Raw genomic sequence first — 27,946 nt, forward strand, 5'->3', positions numbered from 1 at the left:
CGTTCACAGCCAATCTTCAGTCTTTGGCTTGAAACCTCCCCTCAGTTAGGTTTGATAAGGTAGCTCAAAGGCAGAATCAAGACTTTTTTTTCCTGGGGATCTTAACCTGGGGTCCATGAACTTGATTTTCATCTGCTTGTTTTGGTAAAATACTCTGATAACTGCCTTTCAGTGGAATTAGGTTCCTTTGTAATCCTGTGTGTTTTAAGCATTTAAAACCATATTTTGAGAAGGGTTCACCACAAGGCTTCACCAGACTATCTAAAGGTGAGTATCTCCAAGAAAGGGTCAGAACCCCGTGCCTCAGACCAACATGACAACCACCTCCATTGAGAACATTTGACATCCTATTTTTTTTTTTTTTTTTGCAGGGCAGTGAGGGTTAAGTGACTTGTACAGCTAGTAAGTGTCAAGTGTCTGAAGCTGGATTTGAACTCAGGTCCTCCTGAATCCAAGGCTGGTGCTTTATCCACTGTGCCACCTAGCTGCCCCCTGGCATCCCTTCTTTAAAGAGGAATGACATTTGAGAAGATATGATGCTTCCCTTCAACATTCTAGGAAATGAAAACAGTCGAGAATTGCCTATTTCCAGAACGGGTTCAGTGAGTAGGAGAGTCAGATTAAAAAAAAAAATGTTTCATGGCAGTTGCAAAGTTTTCAAATACAGAACTTAACTCCAAGCTGTTAACAAACACCGTCACCATGAAATGAAACATAACATGGTCCGAAAACATATGTCTCTGCCAAATCTGGAGGCACATTCTCTTAGAATTGCATCCAATCATCTGTCTGTTCCCTGGCAGGCCATAATGACCCAGTGCTTAAAGATGGTGAAAAAGGAACATTTTACTCAGGGCTAGATGCTATTTTCCCAAAGAATCAGAAATTGTGTGAGAGTCAGTTCAATATCTGTAGATGGTGAAGCTTGCAGACTGGAGTCCAATTAGTCACTACATATTACCTAAAGCTGGCTTTAAAACTTAAAAATATTAATATAATAACGAAAGGAAAAATGAGCAAAAGTAAGCTATGTTACTTAAAATCTCACTTCTCAAGCTATTTCACTTCCTCCCTGTATGGGCTTTAGTTTGCTCATCTTTAGAAGCAGCCTATAGCACAGTGGATAGAGCAGTAGACCTGGAAACCATGAAGACTGAGCTTAAATCTATCCTCAGACACTTAACCAGCTGTTCAGTGTTGGACGAGTCACAACCTCTATTTGCCTCAGCTTCCTCAACTATAAAGTGGGAGTTATAACAGCGCCTTAAGAGGAGCAAATGAGATAGTATTTGTAAAAGTGTTTAGTACAGGGGCAGCTAGGTGGTGCAGTGGATAGAGCACCCGCCCTGGAGTCAGGAGGACCTGAGTTCAAATGCAGCCTCAGACACTTAACACTAGCTGTGTGACCCTGGGCAAGTCACTTAACCCCAATTGCCTCACTAAAAAAAAAAATTGTTTAGCACAGTTCCTGGTCCTAGTAGGTGTTACATGAATGCTTATTCCCTGTCCTACCCACTTCATCTATAAAAATGGATCATAGAGCATCATAGAATTAGAGCTAAAGGAACTTCACAGGTCATCTAGTCCAACCCCCTCATTTCACAGCTGAGGAAACTGAGGCCTTTCGAGGTGAAATGTGCCAGAGAGTCTAACTCAGATCCTTTGAGTCCAAAGCCAGTGCCCTTTCCTCTGTCCTCCAATACTTTCTAGCTGGGGTGCTCTTTGATCCACATGATGGTTAGAGAGGAAATAAAACTCTCTCCTTCTCCCTCTCTCTCCCCCCATTCCCTCTCTCTCTAGGCACAAGACCCTCAGGTGTTGGAGCAGCTCTCCAAAAACATCACCCGAATGGGGCTGACTAACTTCACCCTCAACTACCTCAGGGTAAGAACAATGGGAATTTCTGGTCATTGTCATGAGGAACATTTCAAAGATTATAGGACTCTTAAGTCAGAAGAAACAAAAGGAGACCTGGGATCGGGTGGGCATGCCAAAGAAGCCTCCGATTTGGGGTTGGTGCTGCTGCTGCCCCAGCCATTGTTTTTCTTATTCCAGCAAAGAAATGCAGAAACCCCCAAGTTCTTAAGCATTAAGCTTTCTTTCCTTGTTTGTGTGACTCCCTGAATTAATTATTCAAAGGATAGAAATGTTCTCATTTCATAAAATGTTTTGGCACTCTCTCCTTTTTGTTTTCTCTGGTTTCTAATTCACTGTTACCGATTTCACTGAAGCTTGATTTCAATCCAGGAATCCCCCCCCCCACTCTCCCTGCTCCCCTCCCCTATTCAGCGTCAGCCTTCCCTCTAGGGAAAAGCTGTGTTTATAAGCTCCTGGATAAACTCAGCACTAAGTGCCATAATGTAGCACCTATAATGCAAACACTCCCAAAGCTTTTCAAGGTCCTCCTTATAATGTATAACCTGTATTGTAGCACAGAGTGTAAAATCTGATTTTTCATTAGAAGTGGGGGGGAAAGGAGAGTTTTTATGCAAAATACGTACACAGGGCCTCAAGATTTGGTTTGAAAGGTGTCATATATCTTACTGGTCTAGAGGATGGAATTACAGCAGGAGTGTTACAAATCCATAGAGCTATGGTTTCAGTCATAAAGCTGACATTGTCTTCCAAAATCAAAAGGGGCCCCCTAACTCAATAGCTGGCCAAGTTCCGCATTCCTTGGCCTTTGGGAACTTAAGTCTTAATTCTTCATTCTAAAGCACTTCATTGCCCTGGGTAATTTTCTCCCTAAAACTACATATTTACTTGAATTGCTTTTTGACCCTTGTCTTGCAGTTAAAGTTTGTACATTTATTTTTATATTCTACCAGTATTCCCTTCTGTGGGTTTGGGTTAGGCACACAAAAAGGCTTGTTCGTTAAATTTCTCATTTAAAATAAGAAATGTGGCACTCGATTCTTTTCTTCTGAGCACAACAAGGATGCCTCCTTCAGCTAAGTTGAAGGTAGAAGCTTCTCTCCCTTCTTTGCTCTCACCCACCAGACACAGGCCCAGTGGTAAATCAGCCACCCACCACCTGAAGCTCGCAGCTGGGTGCATAGTGCCAGGCCACTTGCCAGCCTAAGGACTCCCAGCTCCCTGCCCTTCCCAGCACACATGAGAAAGAAAGCCCATGGCAGAGGAGCAGAGAGCCTGACAAGTCTGCCCTGGAAAAGGTGTGACAGCAGAGCATGTTCCCTGTCTATCTGTCGTTGTCCTCTGTGTTCAGAGATGACCCTGCTGATGTGTTCGGTAGGGCTGGGAAGGCTGATGCATGGCTAGTGATGCCTGGCCAGTGATGCAGGAAGTTAAAATACAGGCTGTTTGGAATGAGGGTCTGTGAGAGCATTGCATAAATAGGATCCAGCACTTACCGTGCTGTTGGTGTTTTAATTTGGTCAAGAATCAGAGGAGAATTAGGGGAAATTGGCGGGGGTTTGGGATAGGGGTTCTTAGGAATTCCTCTTTAAAGAATGACACCCTCTTGCACACAAATCCAGTTAGAATAAAATAAAAGTTTATTTAGGCGCTAGGGAAAAGAAATGAAGAGAAATTCTTGGACTTCTTATAGGGAGAAGGCATGGTACAGAGGCGTGGCTCTGAGATCCCAATCTCCAGGAGCGGGAGACAGGGAAATCCTTTTAGAGTGAACTGATGGGGGTGATCATCTGACTGTGGAAATTTCCCTTATTGGGGGAGGACCATCCCCCACTGGTGGTAGCTGGGGGAAGTTGGGTGAGGGGTGGCTCTGGATCTCTCAAGCCATCTCTGTACTCCTCATGCCACAAAAGAAGCAGCCACACCTAATCTTATTTCCCCAAGGGGTGGGGGAGACTGGAATGAAGGGTGGTGGTCCTGGAGCTAGCTCAGTCCAGATTCTGTGCTCCTTATCTCTTTAGGTATATCTGTCCTTTGGTTAAGTTTCTCAAGGAGAATGTTCTTTTGATTTACCCCAGCCCATTCAAATGAGGTACCCCAGCCCATAACAGTACCAAACTAAGATTCTCTCTAGAAAGTTTTGTTTTAAGGATTTTTTATAGGGACTTGCATAGGAGGTATAGATTCATGTGTCACCAGCTGATGCCAGATGGGAAACTATTGGGTTGTTATTTATTTATTCAATCAACTAACATTTTTAAGCCCCTCCTTTGTACAGAACACTCTGCTACGCTCTGTAGGAGTTACAAATTTTCATTAAGAATGGTGTGCATCCTAAAGGAGCTCCTAGTCTAACAGGGAGAGAAAAACACTGAGTCTCATGAAGAGGCTGAGATGATTGTGAACAAACCCCTAAACTGCCTTTGGGGCGAGGGATGTCAGCTATGTAGTTCCCCAAGAAGGAGAAAATTGTTTATGGTTTTCTTAAAAGAGCTTTGGAAATATAAAATACACATAAATGTTAATTAAATATAAAATAGCAACTGAGTCACATACTCTTCTTCTCAGCTTTGACAAATGTGGACAGAGTCAGTCAAAGGATAGATCATGTGCACCAGGGTCTTCAGTTCTTTTCAACTCAACAGACCTGGAGGACAGGCTGTAGGGAAAAGAGTCCAGACAGGCTGCAGGGAAAAGAGCCACGCCAGAGGCCTGAATTCTAACTCTAGTTCCCATTTTCAGGAGGGCATCCTCAATATATTGTTCAAATAAAGAGCCAATTAGGGTCTTAAATAGCAGCTTTCAGTGTTAGGACGAGAGAAGGTCAGACAGGTATGCTATAGGCAATCAATTCAGAACCTCACAAGCACATGGAAAAAATGTTAAAATCGATGCTTCACTTCATGGGAAGACTGGATAAAGATTTCTGAATACACTAGACTGCTGGATTTTGAACCAACTGCATCTTTCATAGGATATAATTAAGTACTACTGAGAATAAACAATTGCTGTAATCTCACTCTGTCAAAACAAATACCTTACTTTCTGAGGAATCCCAAGTCACTTAGTAAAATTTGCTGTCAGATTCTCTGCAGAGTTGACAACCAAGTTTCTGACATTCAGAGAAAGTCTTCTCTGGGGGGATAAATCTGAGCAGAGCATAATGTCCTGGCTTTGAATCACTAAGATGGGACTTGAACTTGTGTGACCCAATAGAGTTATTTCAGCAGTCCCTTTCGTCATCTCCCCTCACCTGACTCTTTTGAAGGGACAGCCGAAACAATATGTTGTCATTCAGTTTGGTTCTGTCAAGTGGCCCGTTGTACCCTACTACCTCGAAGCATAACAGGGTTGGCGGGCCATTGTGTTCAGAGGTGCAAATGCTTTCAACAGGCATAAGAAGTTTGCTTGGCGCTTGCTTGGTTCAGTAGCTTGAGGTCACCAGGAGGAGGAGAATCTCACTTCCTGAAAGTGAGATCTCACTTCATCTGGTGGGTGACCCACTGACCTCCTTTCCAGAAGAATTTAATTCAGCATCTGCTTGAGGTCCTTCATGTCTCTCAAGTACAGCCATCTCTACCATCATCTCTGGGACAAACCTTTAAAAGTGGTCCCTTCTGGAGCTTCTGTTTCCATCCATTTAGGGAATTTGGGATGACAACAGCCTTCAGTTGGTGTGCTCCCTCTTGGGTAATGGCTTGAATGTGACAGTGCCCAGAGGCAGTGGAGGGAGCAGGGGAACACAGGCCTGCTCTTTGCCTGAGTTCCTACAAAGCCCATGACACGGTTCTAAGGATGCATGGGAAAGAAAGAGTTCCTGCCCATCCTGAGGATTTTTAGGAGAACCAAATCATGCCTTGTTTAATAAAAAAAGAAGTTGAAGTTTAATAAGGATTTAGGTAATGAGGAATGAAGAGAATCATCTTTGGGACCCGTGTCAGCTTCCCTTCCACGATTTTCCTTTCTCACAGTCTACATGTCCATTTTTTAACTTGGACTAATAATAGCATGAGGGTCTCTGGATATCCAGGTTTACCTTGATGATCTGATGGTTCAGACTTCCAGAATACATACATTTCTACCCTGAATTACAGTTCACTTTGTCACTTGAATCTGTGTGAGAGAATACTAGAAGTAGAATGGTAGACCCTCCATTCAAGTTCCAGCTCTGCTACTTATTAGCTCTATGAAGTTGGACATCACTTGGACACTCATTTTTCTTATCTGTAAAATGAGATGATTGGACTTGATGATGTCTCATTCTTATTTCAACCTCCAGTCCTAGCTTCCCCTATGTGAATATCCATGGGAGCTCTGTAATCATTCCATATGCATCAACCTTACCCTCACCTACACCCCAGCACTCCTTTTCCCTACCCCGCCCCTAAAAAATTAATGAGCAGCATAAGGAACAGAAGGACAGGGACCAATCATAGAATAGAATATCCAAAGCTAGAAAGGGCATGAGAGGTCATCCTCAGGCAATCCTCTCGTTTTACAAACGAGGGAATGGTGGTCCAGACCAGGGACATGGAGCGATTAAGTGTCCTGCCCAGAATCACACAGCTTAGAAGTGAACCCACAGATGCTAAACTCAAAGTCAGTGTTCTCTCTAATGCACCATTCTGTGCTTTTGTATTTTTCAGCATACCTGGTATGGTGCTGAGTACAGAACGTTATGTAGTGGAAAGAGTATGAGAATAGAAGTCTAAGTTCTAGGCCTAGCTCTACCACCTGCTTGCTGGAAGACCTTGAACAAGTCATTTACCCTCTGGTTTCAATTCAGTAAGCCTATATTAACTAGGTACAAGGTGCTAGGAGTATAAAGACAGCCACAATACAGACCTTGCTCACAAGGGCCTCCTACCCATATGTGGTATGGTAAGAGCTGCACTGGGTTTTGAGTCAGAAGACCTAGATTTGCTGAATCCCACTTGCACATAATTACTGTCGATGTGAATTTGAGCAAGTCATTCCCCCCTCACCCTTCAGGGTTTCCTCATCTGTAAAATGAGGCAGTTGGTCTAGATGGTCCAAAGCCAATAATGATAGAATCCTAAAGGAGGAAAGATATATATAGTAACAACTAGGAAGCAAGAGGGAATAAGGTAAGAGCAAAAGAGAACTGTAAGCACACTGCTGTGGGAAATTTGAGGGAAGAGGTCACTTTCACCTTGGGGGTCCAAGGGGTGCATCAAGGAAGACTTCATGGAGAAGGTGGTATGTGAGTGGAGTTTTGAAGAAAGGAAGGATCTTCAACAGCTAGAGATGGGGGAGAGGATAGTACCTTCCAAGCTTCCCCATTCCTTAAATACTCCAGCCAAATACCCCATTCATAAGACAGAATGGCAACACAAGGGATGCTAGCTCTCCGCTGTCACGTTATTCCCTACTGCCTTCAGGGCACAGTGCAGACTCCTTCCTTGGCCTGGTGTTTAGAGCTCTTTACAAATGGCTCTTCTCCTTCCTTGTTATCTTAGCCCACTCCTCACACCCTTTACATTCTGACCCAACTAGACCCCTCCCTGTTCCCCAGTGTACTTCTCTCTCCCCTCTCTGCATTCACTAAGGCTTAGAAAACATTCATCTTCCTGGATCTCCTCCTATTGAAATAATTTACCTCCTGAGCTTTCCCCTCCATCATCTAGCTTGTCCTTTAAAGGAGCTCTCTCTATGAGTATTTTCTTAGAGCCATCTGTCTGGAGCGCTCCTTTACCCATATCACATTGTAATTGGTATCATACTTATTTGTGTCTGTTGAACATCTAAGTAGTCCAGCGGATTGAGCTCTGGGTCTGGAGTCAGGAAGACCCAAGTTCAAATCTGGCCTCACACACTTCCTAGTTGTGAGACCCTGGGCAATTCATTTAAACACTATCTGCCTCAGTTTCCTCACCTGTAAAAGGGGGATGATAATAATAGCACCTCCCTCCCAGGGCTGTTGTGAGGATCAAACAAGATAGCAATATGGTGTTTAAAAAGGCTCAAGAGACATAGTTTCTGTGTAATTTTATCATTTTATTAATAAGGTCTGCATGTTTATTAATAAAAGGATAGTCATTCAGCTCCCTTAGACCAAAGTCAATCAATTTATATACCCATGGAAGAGTAGGTGTTCCCCAGGGTGGGAATCAACCCTGATAGGTTAACATTATTTATCGATTAACACTATTAACATAAATTAATGAGAGAAACAACCCCCCCCACACACAACCTGCAACCTTGGGCAATCTATTCAAAGAATGTATGCCCCACCCAAGCCTGAGCAGAACACAATGGCTACTCTACCTGGGTGGAGCCTGAATATTGTCTCATTGTCAGGAACATACTTCAAATAACCAGACTTTTTAAAATCAGGACTTTAGAAGAAGGGAACTCTGGACCTTCCCAAATCATTGTTTATTAATGGTCATTTCTCTCAGTAATTGTAAAGTATTTAGCATGGGTACTGCCACATAGCAAACTTTCTATGAATATTAGTTATTACTATTATTCTACTATTAGAAGATAAGTCCCTTGAGGGCAGAACCTGTATTATTCTTTATATCTCCAAAACCAGTACAATATCTTATACATATTAGCCCCTTACTTAATGTGTGCCAAATTAGAATCAAACTGAATCAGTGTGATTTACTCAATACTCCTTCCTGAATATTTGCATTTTAATTGAGGACAAGAGAGAGAGGTATTCAAAGATACCTGGAGACTGGTAAAAATGTCCATACCATATAACCTGAGTTGGGGAGATGTTTGAAACAATATCATCTTTCTAGAGTCTCTCATATCACTTTGCCTACTTCTCCAACATACTAGATCAATCTTAGGCCTTAATACAGCTAACCAGCACAAAGTTTGCAATGCATCTTTTATCTTTTTTAATTTATATCTTGCCATCCCATTATGCAACACTAGAAAAGCCCTTAGAACATAGAACATGAAATGTCAGAAGTAGGGGCCCTCACTACTTGCAATGTTAGAGCTACAAGGGATGAGAACAGAGGTTCTCAAATAGCATGGGCAGATTGAGTTTTGCTACATGTGCCAAATTACCCTTGCAGTAGCATGTCTGGGTCTCCCAGGAATGATATGAAACTCGAATTTGCAATCATGTGCACATGTTTCAGTGTCCCAACTCCCCCTCATCATTGCCAACTTCAACAGTCAAAGTACTCTTATTCTTCCCTCATGGCAGAGCATAACACTGTGCCTGCCCTGAGGAAAGGCATTGCCTTCGAACATAGAATGGAGGTTTTTAAGGGACCTTAAGACAGGGAATGTCAGAGCTGGAAGGACACTTAGAGGTATCTGGACTAGCTTCATTCTACAGGGAAAATGAGTGATTCCCTCCCGCATTCCATATTCCATGACAAATCCGAAACCAAGAGCCAAGAGACTTTTTCCTTGTTCCACCTTCTCTTCCATTGTTCCCAGATCAGGTTGTCTTTCACCTTTGTCTCTACTGGCCCTGGTGCTTTGCACATTTTAGACACCTAATACTTACATTAAATTGAATTGAATATCACCCAGGTCTGTTTCTCCAAGGGCACATCTTAAGAGTATCCTTGTTCCTTTCTCCCTGGGCTCTATTTGAATGTGAAGCTCATGATGAGAGTTCACATTAGCCAATATACTTAGAAGTCCATTTGCTTCTTTTCTAATTATTTTCTTTGGTTACTTTGTAATGAAAGCTTCGTCTTACTCGGTGTGTTTAAATTGTTCCATGAAAAGCATCTCCTAAGTGCAGTCATTTAAGTTTTGAACTCAGTATCTGAAACTCTTTTGCTTAAGTGTTTACTGTGGGCTGCAATTCACATTTGTAGATGTGAGGGTTTTGGGTTTTTTAAATAATAAGCTTTAAAATTTGAAGAAGAAAATGAATTCCATGTTTTTCTTTTATGTGATAAAATAAGGAAGGGCCTTAAAAAAAAACAAACTAGCAAGCATAAAATTCAACTATGGACAAATTTTGTCTTAAGTGTCTGAGGCTATATTTGAACCCAGGAGAATGAGTCTTTCTGACTCCAGGCCCTGGACTCTATCCACTGTGCCACCTAACTACCCCTGGGCTTTTGAACTATAGTATTGTAAAATGGAGAAGCTGGGTGTTCCAGGCACTAGGCTAAGAGCTTTATAAATATTGTCTTATTTTCTCCTCACAATCCTGGGAAATAGGTACAGTTGTTATCTTCATTTCACAGTTGAGGAAACTGAGGCAAAGGTTAGGCGACTTGCCCAGAATCACAGTAAGTATCTGAGGCCAAATTTGAACCTGGGTCCATATCTACTCTATCTACTGTGCCATCTGAACAATGATAGAAGGATATGGGTTTAATGACCTTTGAGGTCCTTTCCAGCTCTATGAGATGAGATAACAGATATAAGTGCCAAAGCACTAAAATAGCATATTTGATTTTTTTATTCTGTAATTGAATCGAAAAAGAGTATTTCTATACATACACCAGAACACAAAAGTAGAGTTCCCTAAAAAACTATTAATCTCCATTTTACACTCCTTGCTTTTTAACATCTTTTTTTTTTTTTGTGGACCAATGGGGGTTAAGTGACTTGCCCAGGGTCACACAGCTAGTAAGTGTCAAGTGTCTGAGGCCGGATTTGAACTCAGGTACTCCTGAATCCAGGGCCGGTGCTTTATCCACTGCAACACCTAGCTGCCCACACTCCTTGCTTTTTAAAAGTATATAATAAATTCTACACTTTATTTTTAAAATTATTCTGCTTGTCTGTGCTTCCTTCTAAACTTCCTTATGTTTCCTTCTGTGTACTTTCAAAAAAGTTTCAATGGTCCTCTTCTGGCATCACCATTGCTAACCCTCCTCTTAATACTGTGCTCCCCCAATGAAAACCAAGAGAGAGGGAAGGAGGGAGAGAAAGAAGGAAGGACGGAAGGAAGATCCTTGCAATAGATATATATGGTCAAGTAAAATGAGTTCACACAAGGACGGGGTCCATTTTTTCAAAAGTATGTCTTTATCCACACTCTGTATCCATCATCTCACTGTCAAGCTATGAGTAGGTAACATGCCTCATAATCAGTCCTCTGGAAACATGGTTAGTTATTGCTTTGATCAGAATTCTTTAATCGATCAAAATTAATTTTCTTGATAATGTTTGTCCTTGTATAAACATTCCCTTGGTTCTTCTCACTTCATTCTGCATCAGTTAATGCTGCCCAGTATTCTTTGAAATTCTCTTTTTCATCATTTCTTAAGGAACAATAATATTTCATTCCATCCATCTGTCACAATTTGTTCAACCACTCCCCAGTTGTGTAAGAGACTGTCTAAGGTACTCCAACAGATACTAGTTCTTTTCTTTTTTCCCCCATTCACTCTCCTCCTTGGGATAAAGAAGCTTGCAGCTTTTCCTTCTTGGGTATTAATCTCCCTTTTGATGTCCCATCCCACCACCCCAGTTTGTTTCCCTATTCAATGTACTGTATTTCTTCACTAAACTCTTTGTGTACATGTGTATGTTCAACTTTCTTTTGTCCATTTCAGATGAGTGAGATGCATCCTTTCTCCATGTTTGTATTCTTTTTTCTTGTGCACCCCAATTATTTGGTGATAAATCACCAAATCTATACCCTTCTTCCCCCTTGCCACACTAATATAACTCTTCTCTGTCTCCTTTTCAAACCCTTAGAACAGAACCACCCCCAGAACTTCTAGTTTTCTTATGGAACTCCCTCAATACTCTTTGAATACGTGAAGTTTATGATTTTATCATCTAAGGTCTTTATTCTTCTAATTTATCAGAAGCATTAAAGTATTTTTTTAACTCTTGCTTCATTTCTTCTAGGTATTCCTGTAGTACTTGTGGAAAATCCACTTTTTTCTTTGAGTCTGCTTGCACTTGTTACAGAATTAACTCTTTCTTTTTGGAAGAATCTCTGGATTTGCAGGAACACACACACACACACACACACACACACACACACACACACACACACACACATTGCTTGGTGTTTTCTTTGATTGACTCTTCTCTCCAACTTCAGGTCCTGAAGTGGGGCTTTGTGCAAGGTCAGTCTCTAACACCTGTTGGGTTTTTTGGGTGAGATAGTCAACCCTGCTTAGTCTCATCCTTGGTTACTTGGGTTCCTGCACTAACCTCTTCCCAAAGTTAGAACCCCCTTGATTGTTGAGGTTGTCACAGGGGAAATAGGTGGTGGGAGTCCTTAAGTATTCCTCTGTAAAGAATGACACTCCCAAGGGCAGCTAGGTGGCACAGTGGATAAAGCACTGGCCCTGGTTTCAGGAGGACCTGAGCTCAAATTTGGCCTCAGACACTTGATACTTAGTAGCTGTGTGACCCTGGGCAAGTCACTTAACCCTCATTGCCCTACCCCCACCCCCCCCCAAAAAGAATTACACTCCCACACATGCTCTGATTAAAGATAAAAGAATAGTTTCATTCAGTACAAGGGGACCTGGCTGGGAGGAAACTTTAGAACTTTTACTTCCTCCAAATCAGAGGAAGGACAATGATTTTATAAAGGGTAGGTGGGATGATCACCTGAAAATGGAAAGTTCCTTTTGGGGGTGGGGTGGGAAAAGATTCCTGAGAGTAGAGCTGGATTGTTGTTTAGGGATAGTGGTCATGACTTTTGGAGTTCTCTCTGTCCCCAGGTGTGGTCCCAGATAGCAGCCATGCCTACTATAGAGTTTTCTCTCCCCATCTCCTCTTACTTCTTAGGTGTGTCTGTCCTGATATCTAGTTAGCCAAGCTAACCTTTAATAGTCTCTTAATTATATGTCCTTGATATGTCCTAAGCCTCATGTCAAACTTCAGAGTGTCGGATCTAGAGCTAGAAGGATGGAGAAGGACCCCATCTGGAACTTCTTAAAGCAGCGACCCACCGGGCCTGGGGTATTCTGCCTTGAATTGTGGCTCCTGCTTTTTTCCAACACCTCCAAGGTTTCCACCATGAGACATCCTCAGGGGAGCCCTCCACTCTTGCTCCCTCAGGAGCCTGAGCCTTGCAGGCTATGTGTGTCCCATCTCCATCTGCATGGGTGCTGGCTTTGCTGGCAGCCCCGTTTCATATTACCTATGGGCTTTGGGCTGACTTTTTGTGCAGTTCTGGGATGAAAACAGTCACATAGTTTCTCTTTTGATCTCTTGATCAGTATTTAGTCTGGTATGAACTTGAGGGGTTTGTTGGTATGAGGGAACCTAGCAGGCGACCTCAGGCAGTCCTAGTATTTACTATTATCAGAAGTAGTTTCATGTACCTGGAGAAATCGAGTCCCCAACACCCACCCATTATGCCCCCCTTTAAGGACCTGACTGAGATGAACAATAATCACCACGTATCTGAGCCATAAGTTTGGGGCCCTTCATTTCTCCTCATATGCAAATGCCCTAACGATAATAAACTCTTAGCTCCCCAAAGGAAGGAAGTATTTCCCTTGCCACAGCTAACTTTTATTACCAGTCTCATCTTAGGCTCTGAATCACTAAGATAAACTAGACCTTCTTAATGTTTTAGTCCTTCTTCCTCCCTCTCCATTATTTTGGGAATGTCTTGGAGATATATTTCTCTCTCTGAGAATCTCTTCTCGTTCAGTTAGGACAATAAACTTCCTTTCTCATGGGGCTATAACCCATGTGTTTTGTGTGTTTTTATTTTGTCCTACCTGATGGCTTTGTGAGGCAGACCATAGAAACTGTATTATGCTCATGACACATCAGAAAAGTGAAGTCACTTGCCTAAGCTCACATAGCTAATATGTATGGTATGGGTAGGACAAGGCAGGTCTTCTGACTCTAAGCCCAGTGTTTGTTCTACTACCCCAGTAAGGGGACAGATGAGAAATATTAGCAATAGAGCCATGAATCATTTAGGTCCTGGGTTAATACTTGCTAATGATTTACATTTCATTTCCCAACCAAATGAAGAATGGATATTTATTTCTCTCATATTGATGAGTGCACTACCATAAATTCTATCTATCTATCTATCTATCTATCTATCTATCTATCTATCTAACATCTATCATCTATCTATAGATATAGTTAGAGAGAAAATCTACAGAAACCTGTATGAAGACCTGCAATGTGTTTATACACCTATGTACATAAATGCAGAAAGACTCTGACAATTAGTCTGATTTGTATGGAACGTACCCCTCTTGGGGTCATGCTGAGCCCTGATGAGTGTTGTTCTTTAGAAACGGGACTGGAGATGTTTTGTCTTCATGACTTTAGCTTCAGTCAATAAGCTTTTTCCTTTTGGATCTAGTAACACAGGAATAATTAGCACAAAATATCCTGCACCTGGCACCTGGACAAGGGTCATTAGGCAAAGGCTAGGACCGGGAGAGCCAGGTATACAGAGATAGTCCAACAGACTAGAACCTGGCCTGGTTATGCAACCAGGAGACCGGACTTGAAGTCCTGGCTTTGCCCCTTGATGTCCATGTGACTTTGAGCGAGTCCTTTCACCTAAGCCTGTTTCCTCATCTGCAAAATAAGGATAACAGTATCTGCATTGCTTGGGAAAGCAGCATGTCCAGGTGCTATCAAATCGAGGTGAGGAAGCAGAAGAATGATAATAAGGCATATGTAGGGCTTTAGGGTTTTCTTCATACATTGTCACAGTTAATATGGGAAAATAGAATGAACTGGTATAATGATAGGAATGATTTAGTTGAATTGGACTGAGAACAGGCAGCAGGTCAGGAATCTAGGTAGGCAAGTCTGAGATTGTGGGAAAGCCAAGGCCAGAGGTAAGGATAGGAAAAAGCTGTCAAAGCCAGCCAGCCAGGTAAGTCAAGTTCAGGGGGCTAAGAAACAAAGTATTGTGGGCCAGAAGCAAGATAGTATCGATCAAGGGCTTCTGGTCACTTCATCCATGAGCCTCATTTTCCTCATCTACAAAATCGATTACAGGAAGTAACTTCTAAGGTCCCTTCCAACTCCAAATCGGATCCTATGATCCTACCAATAGCTTACCTCTAAGACCACTTGCAACTCCAAAAGTCTATGGTCTATGGTCTTAATCCAACACAAAGACCCTGCTCTCTGCTGCCCACCCCATGGGGTCATGCCCATCCTGCTAATACCAGCTCCCAAATTTCTCTGGCATTTAGAGGTTACCAAACTCTATGAAGTATATAGTTCAAGTATTAACATTACCATTTTACAGAAGAAGAAACTAAGATTCACAGAGCTTAAGTGACTGCATCACATAGTCAGAGCTGGAGCTTGTACGCAGCCCTTTCTCATCTTCCTACTGAAAGCTTCTGCTAATAGGCAGCTAAGTAACATGGCGGATAGAAAGCCAGGGCTGCAGTCATGAAGACCTGAGTTCAAATCCTGACAGAAATTGTGCTAAGCGCTTCACAGCTTTGTGATTATGGGCAAGTCACTAAACTTCTGTCTGCATCAGTTTCCTCAACTGTAAAATGAGCACCCACTTCCCAGGGTTACTGTGAAAATCAGATAAAATAATATCTGTGAAGCACTTAGCACAGTTTCTGGCACGTGGTAAATGACACACTCATATACATATGCATACATATATGTATGCATATATGCATACACATCTATATGTGTATAAACATGTTTATGTACGTGCAATAATATTGTATAAATATATAATATTTGTATTTTGTAGATTTAATTAACTCTTCAATCTCCAGCCTTCCTTGGGATATGAAAAATATCACATTAAGCTTCTAAAAGCCCTGTGAGGAAAGCAGGACAGATTTTTAGTAATGGTTAAGAGAGTGAAATTGAAAGAGAACAGGTCTTCCTGAAGTCAGAAAATAAGGGGTTCAAGTTGTTGGCAAACAATTACTTTGTGACCCTAGACAAGCCTCCCTGAACCTCACTTTCCTCATCTGTAAAATGGAATTAATACTTACACTATCTACCTTTCAGAGTGGCAGAGAAGACAATGTTTTGTACACTATAAAGTACCCATGACTGTGTTATTCCCATTTTACACATAAGGAAACAGAGGCTGAAAGGCTAATGGATAAGTGTATTGCCCAAATGCTTATGACTAGTAAGTAGGTGATAGTACTAAGACCACAACCTGCTTTTTCTGCTTCTGAGTTCGCATGTATACTGTGTCATTTCTCTAAGAGAGGAGAGAAGAAACAATAGGTGCTTCATGGTTAAAAAGAAAAAGAAAAAAGAATCAGCATTTCAGCAGCAGCAACTTTAGAGACAAGCAGATATCAATTTTAGAGTCATAGAGGCTTCTAAAATGCCTGGCTTTAAAAGTACAAATAGGTTCTGGATTAAAGAAAGTAATTTCCAAGTCTCAGACACTAGAAAAAGAGAAAGAATTTGTTATTTAACAAGATGCTGAAAATCAAGAGAAATGATAGGGTGGAAAATAGGCAGGCCAGCAAGAAAGATGAAGGATTGAAGAGTTAAGTGCAGGATGGAGCCTAAGGTTAAATCAGCTTTGGAAATAGCCTTGCCTACTTGTCTAGAGTGACGAAAAGATTAAAATGGAGGGTGAGGGTGGGGGTGGGGATGGAGAATGCTTATTCTCATTCATTTTACTACTGATATACTTATATAGGGAAGGAATCTTGAATTTAAATAGAAAAGGTGGGCTGATAAAATTTTTGTTGATTTTCAAGGCTAATACTTAGTTGTGTGTGTGTGGGTGGGGGGGGTGCGTATGTGTGCCCACATGCATGGCACGGATAAATGTGTATATATTGTTCCCTCCTGCCTTAGTCCCAACTTGTATGCAGATTCCTTGACCTCAGAGATAGGGTCTTAGAGTTCATTGTTTCTCCAACAGTGACAGATCAGAGTGATAATGGGCAGACTATTGATGGCAAAATTACAATATAATATATCTCTGATTTCTACAGAATTTTTCATTTTACAAAGAGCTTTTATACAGATGTTTCTCACCTGAGTGCTAGAACAACCTTGGAAGGTAGGTGGGAGAAGCATTAATATGTCCCTTTTATAAATATGGAAACTAAGGCTTAGAGAGGTTATATTATTTTCCCAAGGGCAAAGAAGAAAGGAAGGAAGAAGAAAAGAAGTAATGGAGGGAAAAAGAGGAGGAAGGAAGAACCCGTGGTCCAAAAAAAAATGGTTACCTAGGATATGAGTATACTACTGTAATGGGTAGAAGAAAAGATGAATATAAAATTTAAACTTCCATCTCAAATGTATCAAAGGGGCAAGTCACTTAATCCCCATTGTCCCCCCCAAAATAATTAATTTCCAAATGTACCAAAGGAGGAAAGGAGAGTATCAGAAACATCATTACCTTCACAGGAGAAACCGACTGTGGAAATATACACAACTGTCCAATTATTGTGATTCGGTCAGCTAGTTTATTTTATGTGTGTTTACATTTTACTGGTACATTGTAAAATAATGCTATAAATTCAGTATCCCATACTACTCACCCCCGTCCCCTATGCTGAACTCTTTCTTGTAACAAAAAAGTACAGTAAAGGAGGACAAATCCACCCATTGGCCATATGGGACATCATATGCCTCATTTCACAATCACATGATTTATCTGGACTGAATGGAGCTGTCCCTTCATCCAAAGCCAGCAGCCCAGGAGTACCTAAGAACCATTCCTATAAGGTTAACTCGATCAAATTTTGAAAGTACTCAGCACTCAAATGAAGTGGATCAACTAGAATTAGAATAAAGTCATCAGGTCTAAGAGTTCTGTAATTATCTTAATAAAGGCAATCCTGGGATTGTGAACAAGTCAACTGTAAGGCTAAAAAACAATTGAGGAGTTGGTAGAGCTTGCATTCTCTGAAAGGTGGCTAAACAAAACGAAGATTGTTGGAAACCTTGGCAAGATGTAGTTACTTTTGTTTTTATTGAGTAAAGATGAAGCCTATGTCTAAAGTAGAGCAAGGTGGAAAAGGGAGATTGGGGAATAATGATGACAATGGTACAGAGGACAAGAAATCAGGTACTGAGGGCTTAACCTCTACAGAGGGCATACATCTGACAGGTTTGAAGGAATCTGACATATAAGAGAGTAAAAAGCAATTGAAAGTAAAATTGTTAATAAAAATTAAATATCGTTCAGGCTCACCATGTCATTCCTTAATAAGGTATAAAGATATTTGCTGAAGAAATTGCTTTAGGAGTGTCAAAGGTGTGCATAGTCAGTGGCTTCTTTAAAAGTCTGAAGTTTTAAAATAGAACTGATTCTTTTCATTTAAATCTTATGAGTATTGCCCTTGAAAAGTGGAATGGTATTTGAAGGATGTTAAGCCCAAGAATGACAGTTTGCATTTGTATACAACAATCCTGTATAAGGGTTGGACTGTTAAGCAGAAAAAGGCTATTCCTAGCTACTCCTTAATATATAACTGGCTTTGTCTTTTATCTTTCTTTGGCTCCCTAGGGCTTAGCTCTGGTTCTAGCATGGAGTAGCTAGTAGTTGTCGTTCTTCACTTGTTTAGTCAGGTCTGACTCTACGTGACCCTGTGGACCGTACCATACCATCCGTGCGATTTTATTGACGAAAATACTGGAGTAGTTTGCCATTTCCTTATCCAGTGGATTAAGGCAAACAGAGGTTAAATTACTCGCTCAGGTCACACATCTAGAAAGTGTTCAAGACTGGATTTGAACTCAGGTCTTCCTGACTTCAGGGACAAATGCTCTATCCACTGAGCCACATAACCACCTCCAGGTAGCACATGATAGGGTTTTTTTTTTAGTGAGGCTATTGGGGTTAAGTGACTTGCCCAGGGTCACACAGCTAGTAAGTGTTAAGTGTCTGAGGCCAGATTTGAACTCAGGTACTCCTGACTCCAGAGCTGGTGCTCTATCCACTGCGCCACCTAGCTGCCCCCATGATAGGGTTTTAATAAATATAATCATTAGAACTCCAAAGGAGTCACTATAGCAGAGGTTCCTTAATTGGGACCCATGAACTTAAAAAAATATATATATACCTAGATTTCAACAAAATTGGCTTAATTTCTAATCCTTTATATTTTTTTATGAATTTATAAACATTATTTATGCATGGTGCTCTAATGTCCTGTGGTACTAAATTCATGAGACATAACTACATTTATTAAAATTATAGAATTCTTTGATTAAGGAAATCATTTTGTCTGTACATATTCTAAGTGATGAGACTATTTGAAAGCTCTCATTATACATGATAACATTGCTACATAGGTAGTTAAGGCATTATTAGAAACTTGTGGAAGAATAGTGAATTTCTAGATTGGGAGGAACAGAGACGTCTTTATGGACAGGTTGGCACCTGAGTTGGGCTTTCAAGGAAGGGAAGAATTGCAATAGACTATAATAAGGTGTAAGGGTGACAGTTCCCATCCATACCCCAATTAATGACATTGCTGAAATCCCAGACTTCTCAACCACATCAATCAATCAAAAGTATAAACTAAGACAGGTGTTGAGAGGAATAAAGTGCTTTAATCATTGGATAAAGAGAAAGAGATAATGCCAGCAGGAAATGTCTTGTGATGGGCTGAAAGAGTCACATATCTCTAAGCCTATGTTTAGATCATGAGCAAATTCAGAATCCTAGAGTCTAGTGGTAGGCCAGTCTCATGTTGGGGAAACCTTCGGCCAAGCCCCTGAGAGGAGATCACTTTGTGCAGTGTGGTAGAGGAAGAGAGTTACTTCAAAAAGCAATGTAGTTTAATGGAAAGAAGGCCAGCCTTTGAATCACATAGAGACCACACAACCTTCTCAGTGTCCCCAGAAAACTCCAAAATTCTAAATTACAGCCATGTGGCTGAGCTGCATCAAAGGAAGGTTTCTGTCCATTGAGTTCCTCACACCAGGACAAGAACAATTCCAGAAATACCACCCTTCCCAGCCCTTCAGAAAGATTCTGAATTTCTATAAGAATGCCAACTCTTTGAAGACATGAATCTTTGGTTTGGTTTGGTTTTGGGGGGTGCAGTTTTAAAACAATACAGAGATTTCTGATCTTTGGCAGTCTGGTGATACCTGGGGCCCATTGTCAGAATAATGTTTTGGGTTTTTTGACAGTAAGCATTTATTATTAATTAATTTTATATATGAGTAAAATATTGACTGTGATTTTCCCTAACTTCTCATGGTCTCAAAGCTTCAGACCTACATTGTCCTAAGAGGAAGAACACACACCAAGAAAGAGCATCCATACCCAAGAGAGTGAGGCCCTGGCATAACCAAGGGTTTTTTTGGGTTGTTTTTTTTTTTTTTTTTTTGTGAGGCAATTGGGGTTAAGTGACTTGCCCAGGGTCACACAGCTAATAAGTGTTACGTGTCTGAGGCCGGATTTGAACCCAGGTCCTCCTAAATCCAGGACTGGTGTTCTATCCACTATGCCACTTAGCTGCCTCCTGACCAAGGGTTTCATCCTCTTTTGATAGAGGCGGGTCATTGTACATTGATCAAAGTTAATTGGTTAGCATCATTCAGTTCCATTGATTGACATGACTTGAGGGTGGTCTGAATTAAAATGAACTGTACAGATGAAACCAGGGAAGAGTATGCAAAAGACACTCTCGGAAGGGCAAAGATAAAGTCCTGCATCTAGGTGTAGTTCTTCAGTGATCTAGACAAAAGAGTCTATCTCCATTTCTTTTATTCCCTTGGGCTTGTCCTATAAAAGAGCTGAACTTTCTTGTGTGGGGGGAAGGGTGGAGAAGAAAGGACTGAAACTGATTTCTGGGTACCCCCAAGAAATCCATTATTAATAATTCTTTTCTCACAATCCCCTACATGATACATTGCGAAAACTACAATTTCCTCAATGAATCAAAATACAAATATTTTACAAAGAGTTCTTAATTATAGGATGTATGATGGTTAACAATGTGAAATGAAAAAAGAAAACAAAAATTGAGAAATGAATTGACAAAACTAACAGGGGCAGTCCTCTTTAGGAGGTGAGAGTAGTGTTTTTAAATGCATGAAATAGAATACATAGGATTGCAAAGAAAACCAATTATATTGAGAGACAAATACTAATTTGGGTTTTTTTTTTTTGTTTTGGTGAGGCAATTGGGGTTAAATGACTTGCCCAGGGTCACATAGCTAGTAAGTGTTAAGTGTGTGAGGCTGGATTTGAACTCCTGCATCCCTGGCTGGTGCTCTATCCACTACACCACCTAACTGCCCCCCTAAATTTTAAAAAATACAACATTTAAAAAAAAATTAAATCCAAGACTAAGAACCCCTGCTTCAAGGTATAAAAATTTCACAATTGAACATATGAGTTGAAAGAAAATACTATTGCCTTAAATTGATTTTCCCTTAGGGCCACAAGGAGGAATCCCCAAACATCATAAATTGACTTGATTTCTGAGAAGAACAAGTACACAGTGGTTAGAATATTGGACCTGAAGTTTGGAAGACTTGAGTTCAAATCCTACCTCCCATAAGAGCTAGGTTTGTAACCCTGTACAAGTCATTTAACCTCCATCAGCCTCAATTCCTCATCTGTAAAATAGAGATAAAAATAGCATCTACTCTCCCAGGCTTCTTATACAGGTGAAATTAGGGGCAGCTAGGTGAAGGGGCAGCTAAGTGGCTTATGAATAAAACACCAGCCCTGGATTCAGGAGGACCTGAGTTCAAATCTGGCCTCAGACCCTTAATAATTACTAGCTGTGTGACCCTGGGCAAGTCACTTAACCCTCATTGACCCACTCAAAAGAAGAAGAAAGAAGAAAAGAAGGAAAGAAGGAAAGAAGGAAAGAAGGAAAGAAGGAAGAAGAAAGAAGAAAGAAGAAAGAAGAAAGAAGAAGGAAGAAAGAAGAAAGAAGAAGAAGAAGAAGAAGAAGAAGAAGAAGAAGATGATGATGATGATGATGATGATACAGGGAAAATTAGAAAATATTTGTAAAGCATGTTATTGTCCTTATTAATAATAATAATCAGTATTAATAATATTTTAGTTAGACCCAAGGAATATCATGAAGGTATTATTGCTGATGCTAGGAAAGAAAACTGCTATTAGCAGCAGCTCAGTTCTTACAAGGAAAGAGAGCATTTCACCTTTCCCTAAACTCCAGACGAAACTGCTGCTAGAACCACCTTCGACTTTTTTTTTTTTACTTCATCTGACAATGGAAAAGAGACACATAGGTTCCTGCCCAAAACTATGGGCCAGCAAAACCCCGTCCCAAGGTTCCTTTCTATTTCGCTTCTGTGGGCCATTTTCTTGTGTGTCCCCTCCCTCTACCCCCCACCCCCACCAGTAAGTGTTTTCATTTTTGTTATTGTATCCCTGGTGCCTAACACAGAGCCTGGAACTTAGTAGGTGCTTGACAAATGCTTGTAGAATTTAGTTGAATTTATTATAACTACAAATGGTTCACTCATCTTTTAAGGAAACCCATTCAGCTCAGCTTTTGACTTTAGAGGTCTTTTGCCCTGGGCAAACACATTAGGCCATTTCCAGATGGAAATGACAATGTGTCCAAAAAACCAACAAGAATATTTATTCTGTCATTTTACACTGTCGAAATAACACATTTGACTTTCCATTAGTTTTGATCATCTGATGGAAGAGAAACTTAGGAACTAAGGTATGATAATATATTAGGGAATTCTACCCATTTTCTTCACTCAAATGAATTCAAAGGCAAAGGCAGGATCACTAGCAGAATATATTTAAACATCTTTTGCCTCTTTGCTGCAAAGCAAAAAAAAAAAAATCATTTAAAAAATCACAATAAAAGGGGCCTTCTAGCCTAATGTGTAAGCTTCTTAACCACTGCTACAAAGGACAGTCCTAAGGTTAAATATTGATGATCTATTTAAATAATAGTGACTAGTTATTTATGAACATTTAAATGGAAAATTTTAAAAGTTCTTTTGGACTATATAATGTGTTTGAAGGCCTACATATGAATATAAGTGTGCCTGACATCCTTAGAAGATTTATGCAAGATGAGATTGCCCCGTAGGAAGATCTGAATTTGAAAGGGTTGAAAACCCACAAGTGAATAAATGAAAAAGCATTTGTTATGGGCCAAGCATTGTACTAAATTCTGGACATACAATTAAAAATTGGTAACAACCTCTGACTTCAGGGATTTTAGATCCTAATAGGAAGAAGCAACACTTAAGGGATAGTGGCCATGAAAGAGGGGTATTTTGGGTTCAAAAGTCATAAGAACGGTGAGTGGAACCACAGGGAAGTAGATTGACATTCCCTTTTCGAGAACAATGAAAGAGTTCCCTTTGGGGGGCTAACCCCACTCCCTAATTCTCAATCCAAATTACGATTTGGCTGGGGCCCCTGTCAAACTGATTCTAAGCACTACCCTAAAAATAAATGTCCATTGAATTGTCTTTAAGATAATTACTGACAGATGACAAAGACAGTAATAGTGCCAAGAAGGGAAGCTGAAAGTAAAATTTATGAAGATTGATAGACAGATGAGCCGATTATTTCTTAAGCCCTTCCTATGTTAAGCACAGGGGTTATGCATATAGTCCCTAACCTCAAGGAAGCTGGGGAAGACATAAAGGAGAGTTAGGAAAGCAGGAAGAGATGTGAGACCACATTATAGTGAAGATATGGCCAGAAAGTGACCTGGAAGCCGGGTTCTGGCAAGGAAAATCGAAAATTTGTCCTCACTGAAACCAGGGATGTAGAGGGATAAAGTCCTTGGATCTGATTGGGAAAAGCATAAGAAGTATGGCCCAAGTCCAACTGTAATAGTATAGAGATGTCAAGGAAAGTCCAACTGGAGTCAGTCAGAGGAAACTACAGTACAAATAATTGTCGAGAACTTTATGAATTTAAGGAGGCGATATCTACTTTGGCACTAAATATGGGATTCTTCATAGCATTGGGGTAACAGAAATGACTAGCTTTTCAACAGAAGTGATGCTATTTGAAAAGGTCAGATCGAAAGAGAAGGAAAAAAAGACACACCAATTAATCACTTCTTTAAGAGAAATCTTAGTTCTACTAAAATGTACACTGAGATTGTTTCCAAACCAAGGGAATCCTGTGTCTTTCATACAATCAAATGAACATTTTATTTTATTTTATTTTATTTTTTGGTGAGGCAATTGGGGTTAAATGACTTGCCCAGGGTCACATAGCTATTAAGTAAGTCTCAAGGGTCTGAGGCCAGATTTGAACTCAGGTCTGTCTGAATCCAGGGCCTGTGCTCTATCCACTGTGCCACCTAGATGCCCCCAAATGAACATTTTAGAGAAATAGAATATACTTGGGTAGGTAAAATGTTAATTTTTAAAGAGATATCAGTGACCCCCTCCCCTAAAAAGTGTTCTATAAGTGGAAATAAATTGTATTGAGAACATTAAGGAACATTTAAGAAAGGCTGCTTTGAGGTGAAATGCAAGGAAAAGGAGGAATGTATTATTTCTTCATTTTAGCACTGACTTACGGTACTTCACCAAGTGTAAAATGAATAAAATCTTATTGAGAAGTAGGGGGGGGGGAAGAGTCAATAGACTGGGTCTATGGAGTAGATTGGATATTTTTTGTCACTAATGCAGTTTTTAATATTTTTAAGACATTTGTGTGAGGGGTATTTTCCCAGAAAAACATTTTCAGAACAAAAGAATATGGAAAAAATAGTGTACATTGGAATACTTTGGAAATAAATGGTCTGTATGGGTATTCTCCAATGTACACAGGAGGTGGGTCCCAAAAAGGTTTGAGCCTCTCAAGAGCAGGAACTGTCTTTTGTTTTTATTTGTTTCTTTAGTACTTAGCACAGTGCCTGGCACATAGTAGGTGCTTAATAAGTGTTTATTGGCTGAGTGATATAAAAGTCTTGGCTGTTTGAAACTTACAACACATGTGGTCATAGAAAGTGTTTTAAATGACAGGTTACCATTGCACACAAAGAGAATATACATTCATTAGGGAGGCAGTGTTGACCAATGGAAAGATAATTTAATTTGGAGTCAGGGTATCTAGCTGGAATCTTGATTCTATCATTCACTACCTTCATGATCTCTGAGCCTCAGTTTCCTTGCGTGTAAAATAAGGAAGTCAGACCAAATGACTTGTTAACTTTGGTCTATTTTGAAACTGATGATTGTCTAATGAAGTTTAATTTTCAAAACAGCAGTGCAAGGAAAATGCAGATTCCTCAACTCTCATGTTTACACCACATATTCCCTAGGTGGATCGTCTATAGTTCTTTCAACTTATCCTCCTATAACATTATCTAGATACCTTTTCCATCCTGTTTTACTCCCATGGACATTATTCAGCTTATTAATGTCCTTTTTATGAGGGGACACCTGGTACAAAACCCAGTATATCCTGTGTGAGCCATCTTGGGTAGACTACAATAGACTTAATACCTCTCAGAAGTAGAAGCTACAGTTGGCTTTAATATTTAACTAGCCTTTTGGGCTTTTATCACATTGTTGGCTTACATTGAACTTGTATTCCATTAAAACCCCCAGATCTTTTTCAGGGAAACTATTGTCTAGCTATTTATGAGGTTGATTTTTGGAACTCAAATATAGGACTTAACATTTTTGATATGGGTAAATGCAATCAAATGAGCTTTGGTCCAGTATTCTCAAATGTCAAGACTTTTGGATCCTAACTTCAATGCATCAATGGGTCTATGATCTTATTACCACTATTAGTGCAGATCATAGACTTCTCATCCTTGAGTTCTCATCATGCATGATTTTTGTTCATGTTCTTCAATAGACCAAATGTATGAAACAAACCAATATGCTTGAGGTCTTACTCTAGGTCTTTACCCCAGAGGCAGTGGAAAGAGTGTTAACTAGGAAGATAAGGTCAATTCCTGCCTCAAACACTGTATGACACTTTGGAAAAGTCACTCAACCTCTGTCTGCCTAAGTTTCCTGAACTATAAAATGAGTATGATAATAATAGCACCTACCTCCCAAAGATCTTGTTAAGGGTTAATGAGATACATGGGAGGCACTTAATGCATGTTTCCTTCCTTCTATTCCATCAGTAATATGGGATATATATCTGTTGTCCCCTTGTTCTTAATACCTAATTAGCCCATTTCCTTTCCAATCATATCATTCAGATACATTTGGTTAGTGGTTCTCAGATGGCTTTGGATGCATTGTTTTCCTTCTCTAAACTTCATCTAATGATCGCTAATAAGAGGCAACCTTTATACAGCCATTTAAAGCTTTACATTATTCGTTCACTCACTCTCCTGACAAACCTGGGAAATAGATACGCTAGGTGTGTGAAACAAAGTGTTCCTCCTGATTCCAGGTCTGGCATTCTTTCCACTATACCAAGCTGCCTCTCACTGGTAGAAAATATGTGAATCCTTTCAATTTCTTAGGTAGCTGCTTTGCTGCTTCAGAATGGGGGCAGCCTCTCCAAAATAGGAGAATCCACAAGACTTTTGAACTAACAAGGTATGGGAAGTGACTTAGAGGAAAATGACAAAGACGACTATGAAACTTTGTGCTATGTTAGGGCCCGTGTTGAGTTTGAGGTATTTGCTGGACATCTAAGTGAAGATGTCCAACCACCTATTGGAAAAGTGAGATGGAAGCTCAAAGAGAGATGATGGTTAGAGAGACAAATGTGGTTACTGAAGGCACGAATGTAGATGAAATCCCTATGAGAGAAAATGTGAGAAATAGAAGAGAACAAGACAAAGAAGGGTGTTGCTTGTAATAGTCACTTCTTATTAGAGTTAACTATCTGGGAGCCAGGTGGTGCTGTGGATACAACATTGGGCCTGGAGTCAGGAAGACCTGAAATCCAAATCAACCTCGGACACTTACTAGCTGTGTGACCCTGGGCAAGCCACTTCATTTCTGTTTGCTTCGGTTTCCAAAACTCTAAAATAAGGTTAATAACAGAACCTCTTACAGGGTTGTTGTGAGGATCAAATGATATAACACTTGTAAAGTACATAGCACATAGTAGGCACTATATAAATGCTTATTCCCTTCCTTCTCACAGTGGAAAATTGTGCGTCCTGTTCTATTACTTCACCATATTGAAAATTAAGCCCTGTAATACCATAGACAGCACCTTAAAGTAGGAATCAGAGGGCCTAGGCTCAAGTTTTGGTTTTCCCTCTTACTCTTAATGTGACTTTTCACAAGTTACTTCATTTTCCCAACCCTAAGCAGGATAATGATGTTTGTACTATGTAACTTACAGAATTGTTGAAAAGATAAAATGAGATAATGTGTTTATAATGAGCTAAGTGATTTATAACCCTTTAAAGCTATATATAAATATATGTATGTATGTGTGTGGGTGCGGGGGTGTGTGTGTGTGAAATATTACTATCCTGTGTGTATTTACTTCTTCAGTGGGATAAGCATCAAAGAAGTGTTTTCTAGCTAAAATCAGGAAAAAAATTTTTTGAAAAGACAGGAAGGTTGCAATGTGCTATCTTTGAAGTTTTAGTTTTTTAGCTTAATGGTCTTTGGAAATCTTTCTGGTAAAAAGATGGATGAAGAGCAAAGTCCCTAACATGTTCCAGGTGATGGCTAAATGTGTGTTATGGTTCTAAGGAGAGGCCTTCAGTTTTCAAAGCTTTTGCAGTAGAAGGAAAACTTCCTGAGGGCTGAGATCATTTTGCATTTGGCTATGCCTTGTTTCTATTGTAGGGATTTTTAAAATGTCAAATTGAATTGAAAGCTTCCAAGACATGTTTGTGCCTATTTTTTTTATTCTGTTATGAGCATCAGAAAACAAATTCCACTCATTTCCTTACTCTCTAAACAACCTCAGATTTATCATTGGAAGTTTTAACTGCATCTCATCAAATAATGTGTCCAATCTAAGTTAGCTATATTTTCTTTTAATCAAAATGCTGTCAATTATATTTGACAGCAAGCATTAGTGCATTTGTAAAAATACAGAATTGGTGGTCCATTGCTTCTTCCTTCTCCTATATGCTACGTGGAGTGAATGATAGGAGCTTCTGGAATCAGTACTAAAATTAATGCCCATCAGCACCTTCACAGTGCTACCCAGTTCTTTTGTAGGCATTGCCATCATTGAAAAGCAAAAGTCAAAGACCCTGATAGCTGCACTTAGGCTAGGAAGACATAACTGATTTATAGAGCAATGAATAGTTGG

At 40.1% G+C, this 27,946-nt stretch overlaps 1 protein-coding gene across 7 annotated transcripts in view; it reads left to right on the forward strand.

Annotated features, from left to right (window-relative positions):
* The window catches only part of LDB2 (LIM domain binding 2), a 406,968-nt gene that overhangs the window by 311,872 nt on the left and 67,150 nt on the right, over positions 1 to 27,946 (forward strand). For all 7 annotated transcript variants that reach the window (XM_043973550.1, XM_043973552.1, XM_043973551.1 and 4 more), the window contains exon 5: positions 1,801 to 1,884. In XM_043973550.1, coding sequence (XP_043829485.1) covers positions 1,801 to 1,884 — 84 coding nt within the window. The remainder of the gene's footprint in view (positions 1 to 1,800; positions 1,885 to 27,946) is intronic.

The sequence above is a fragment of the Dromiciops gliroides genome, chromosome 6 (assembly GCF_019393635.1).
Source record: "Dromiciops gliroides isolate mDroGli1 chromosome 6, mDroGli1.pri, whole genome shotgun sequence".
NCBI classification, from domain to species: domain Eukaryota; kingdom Metazoa; phylum Chordata; class Mammalia; order Microbiotheria; family Microbiotheriidae; genus Dromiciops; species Dromiciops gliroides.